At 46.5% G+C, this 4,215-nt stretch overlaps 1 protein-coding gene across 1 annotated transcript; it reads right to left on the bottom strand.

The window, feature by feature from the left end:
• Positions 1 to 1,641: 1,641 nt before the first annotated feature.
• On the bottom strand, positions 1,642 to 2,454 carry LOC122319655. The gene has a single exon (XM_043207252.1). It carries the CDS (start codon positions 2,452 to 2,454, stop codon positions 1,642 to 1,644), a length of 813 nt encoding a protein of 270 aa, XP_043063187.1.
• Positions 2,455 to 4,215: the final 1,761 nt, after the last annotated feature.

Raw genomic sequence — 4,215 nt, 5'->3', positions numbered from 1 at the left:
GTCAGGTAAGCGCTTCAATATCGGTTCCAAATCAAACGACTTTTAGTCAACAAGAATCTGGGCATGCCCCGTTCTCACGTATCCACTGATAGCTGGTATTGTTTGTTGGTTTTCCTCTGCGCGAGCAAACTGGCAAAGTTTACCCTCTCCTTATGGGAACAGTCCTTCACGTGACAATCCGAAATCCCAGCTTGGGAAGAAATAAACTCCTTCCTGAGCGAAAGGTATCGGACATTGGAAGCCATCGAGGATATGAAACCAACTCATTCAGTAAAAAAAAAACTCCAATCCTTCGAGACTACTACTCAGAAAGGGTGTGACTTATGCATTATCCGAACCATCCGGTAAGATTGTGCCCGCGCTTTCTCCAAATGCCTGTTGACGGGTGTTCCGGCTACATCAAAAAGAAGCAGCTCTGTCTAAATTGTTTCGCGAGAGGCCATAAGCTACGTGACTACACGAGCGCACACGGTTGTTTTACCTGTAAGAGGAGGCAACATACGGTGCTGCATCGCAGCCCCCAAAATTCCGAGAATGCTACACAACAATCTCCTCCTTCGAGACCCTCCAGCAGAAATGCATCGGCAAGCACTTCAGCGGTGTAAACCTATTTCGCTTCAAGCATTTTAGCCTTTCTACTGAGCAGGTCCTTTTGGAACTAGCAGGCAAACTGCCCTCCTATCCGATCCCCTAGAATTCGTTAAAGGACCTGCCCGCTCTCCGCTCCAGTCAAGATGGTAAAAGAGTCTGATTCCTATTGCGAAAGGAACATCATCCAAACTACGCAGAAAGACGCAAGCCGGTGGTTTTTGGTGACGCTCCCGTTTTGTGACCCCGAGAATTCCGGTTCCAATGTAGGATATTTGAGGACCATTGCGTGAGCTCAGTTTCTTAGAAAAGGAAATCGTTTAAAAAGAGACTTTCCCCTAAAAAAGCTATATGACAGCTGGATCCAGGAGTATCGGGAACTGGGTCATATGAAAGAAGTTTCGTCGACTCCGACTTATTATCTTCTTCATCATGGGGTGGTTAACACCGAAAGCACTACTAAAAAGCTTCGCGTTGTATTTATCGGTTCAAGTCCGTCGGCAAATGGAACCAGCTTAAATAATAGCCTTCATGCTGGTCCAGTCCAACAATTTAATCTAACGATGGCGTTATTTTCAATACGTCTTCAATGGGGACATTACAAAAATGTATCGTCAGATCTGGATCGACCCAAAGCATACCCCCTTTAAAAGAATTCTGTTCCGAAACAAGGAAGGAGATATACGAGTCTTCGAATGGCAATCAGTTACTTTCGGCGTTCCGAACTAGACGATGTTCTGGCAGGGTCGAATTCCATGAACAAAACCCAAAGTTTCATTCGAGAGTTGCAGGCAGCCCTAAGTTTTTCCGGGTTTCCGTTGAGGTGGTATTGTGAATTGAGAGGACGAAAGGAATATAACAAACTGCATTTGACATCTATCAATTAAACAACAGCGGCAATAAGCTTTTAAAGTTCAAGCGTCCCTGTTGGATAACCATTTATAAGCCAGGCAGCTATGCGCCATAGGTTAGGTTAGGTTAGGTCGGAAGGCCCTCACGGGGTCGCGCATAGGCCAGCATGGTCCATAGCTGCCCTAATGTTTCTTTATGGGCCTAGAGAATGTTTTCGCGGATTTCGAAATCCTTTAGGATCGAGGTGGTTTTCGCGAAGAGAAGTAGTTCGCCTGGCTTCTTCTTGGAGGCATCTTCTACCGATGCCAGAACCGGAGCGCCTAGGTAGTTTATTCTTGCCTTTGATAGGGTCGGACACTTGCAAATTGCCTCGAATTCGTCACATTTCCGGCATCTGGCGTTGTAGGTAATGCCCAGTTTGACTGCGTGTGCCGCAGCTAGGCAGTGCCCTGTAAGAATTCCCACTAACATTCTGCAGTCTTTCCTTGGAAGATGCAGCACGTAGTGAATGAGTTTTACGTTGCGCTCTTTGCACATGATTTTTGCAGGGGGTGGAAGTTCTTTTCCATCTGCTTTTGGCTCGTGCGTCGGCCGTCTTTCCAGTTCGCTTTGGAGCGTTCTAAGGGAGACGGGAACGTTTTCTGATCTTTCATTCGCCAGTCCAACGCCTTCCTTTGCAAGTTCGTCTGCCGTCTCGTTACCATCGATGTCCTGGTGGCTGGGAACCCAGTAGATCCTCACTGACGTGGTCGTGCTAAGGATATCTAGTGCCTGCCTGCTTGCCAGTACACTTTTGGAACTGACCGTTGACGATGGCATGGATCTTATCGCCGCTTGACTGTCTACGAATAAGTTGACCGCTTCATGTGGGCGGTCAATGCTCAGCGCAAGCTCTGCTGCTTTCCCTATGGCGAATACTTCCGCCTGGAATATGCTGCATTGGCTTGGTAGCTTATACGATACCCTCATTTCAGGGTCTGTACAGTATATGCCCGATCCAACTCCTCCTGCCATATTGGAGCCGGAAGTCCTTGCGATACGGAAGTCTTCGATGGCCCACTTTCCGGGACCTATTCACGGCAGTTTATATTAAAAACCCCTGACTGACACCAGTCGAGAAGCTGTTTCATCTCCTAACAAAAACAAACTGCGATGCAAAAGCCATTGTATCAAAATACCCTCTTACGAATGAGAGGTTCGGCGTGGGAAGCGCTTCAATATCGGATCCAAATCAAACGACTTTTAGTCAACAAGAATCTGGTCATGCTCTAAAGGAGATGCAGTCCACGATTCAGGGGTGTTTAACAGCGCAACCTCGTTCTCACGTATCCACTGATACTCGTAGCTGGTATTGTTGGTTGGTTTTCCTCTGCGCGAGCAAACTAGCAAAGCTTACCATCTCCTTATGGGAACAGTCCTTAACGTGACAATCCGAAATCCCAGCTTGGGAAGAAATAAACTCCTTCCTGAGCGATAGGTATCGGACATTGGAGGCCATCGAGGATATGAAACCAACTCATTCAGTAAAAAAAAATCCAATCATTTGAGACTGCTACTCAGAAAGGGTGTGACTTATGCATCATCCGAACCATCCGGTAAGATTGTGCCCGCGCTTTCTCCAAATGCCTGTTGACGGGTGTTCCGGCTACATCAAAAAGAAGCAGCTCTGTCTAAATTGTTTCGCGAGAGGCCATAAGCTACGTGACTACACGAGCGCACACGGTTGTTTTACCTGTAAGAGGAGGCAACATACGGTGCTGCATCGCAGCCCCCAAAATTCCGAGAATGCTACACAACAATCTCCTCCTTCGAGACCCTCCAGCAGAAATGCATCGGCAAGCACTTCAGCGGTGTAAACCTATTTCGCTTCAAGCATTTTAGCCTTTCTACTGAGCAGGTCCTTTTGGAACTAGCAGGCAAACTGCCCTCCTATCCGATCCCCTAGAATTCGTTAAAGGACCTGCCCGCTCTCCGCTCCAGTCAAGATGGTAAAAGAGTCTGATTCCTATTGCGAAAGGAACATCATCCAAACTACGCAGAAAGACGCAAGCCGGTGGTTTTTGGTGACGCTCCCGTTTTGTGACCCCGAGAATTCCGGTTCCAATGTAGGATATTTGAGGACCATTGCGTGAGCTCAGTTTCTTAGAAACGGAAATCGTTTAAAAAAAGACTTTCCCCTAAAAGAGCAATATGACAGCGGGATCCAGGAGTATCGGGAACTGGGTCATATGAAAGAAGTTTCGTCGACTCCGACTTATTATCTTCTTCATCATGCGGTAGTTAAGTCCGAAAGTACTACTAAAAAGCTTCGCGTTGTATTTATCGGTTCAAGTCCGTTGGCAAATGTAACCATCTTAAATAATAGCCTTCATGCTGGTCCAGTCCAACAATCCAATCTAACGATGGCGATATTTTCAATACGTCTTCAGTGCGGACATTACAAAAATGTATCGTCAGATCTGGATCGACCCAAAGCATACCCCCTTTAAAAGAATTCTGTTCCGAAACAAGGAAGAAGATATCCGAATCTTCGAATAGCAATCAGTTACTTTCGGCGTTCCGAACTAGACGATGTTCTGGCAGGGTCGAATTCCATGAACAAAACCCAAAGTTTCATTCGAGAGTTGCAGGCAGCCCTAAGTTTTTCCGGGTTTCCGTTGAAGTGGTATTGTGAATTGAGAGGACGAAAGGAATATAACAAACTGCATTTGACATCTATCAATTAAACAACAGCGGCAATAAGCTTTTAAAGTTCAAGCGCCCCTGTTGGATAAC

Source organism: Drosophila yakuba, unplaced genomic scaffold (genome assembly GCF_016746365.2).
Source record: "Drosophila yakuba strain Tai18E2 unplaced genomic scaffold, Prin_Dyak_Tai18E2_2.1 Segkk4_quiver_pilon_scaf, whole genome shotgun sequence".
NCBI lineage: Eukaryota > Metazoa > Arthropoda > Insecta > Diptera > Drosophilidae > Drosophila > Drosophila yakuba.
Note: the sequence above shows the minus strand (reverse complement) of the source record. Positions and strands in the feature narration are given on the sequence as shown.

What these genes read in the sequence shown, in the direction of transcription:
- LOC122319655 (XM_043207252.1), bottom strand. Translation starts at nt 2,454, where the DNA reads ATGGCAGGAGGAGTTGGATCGGGCATATACTGTACAGACCCTGAAATG.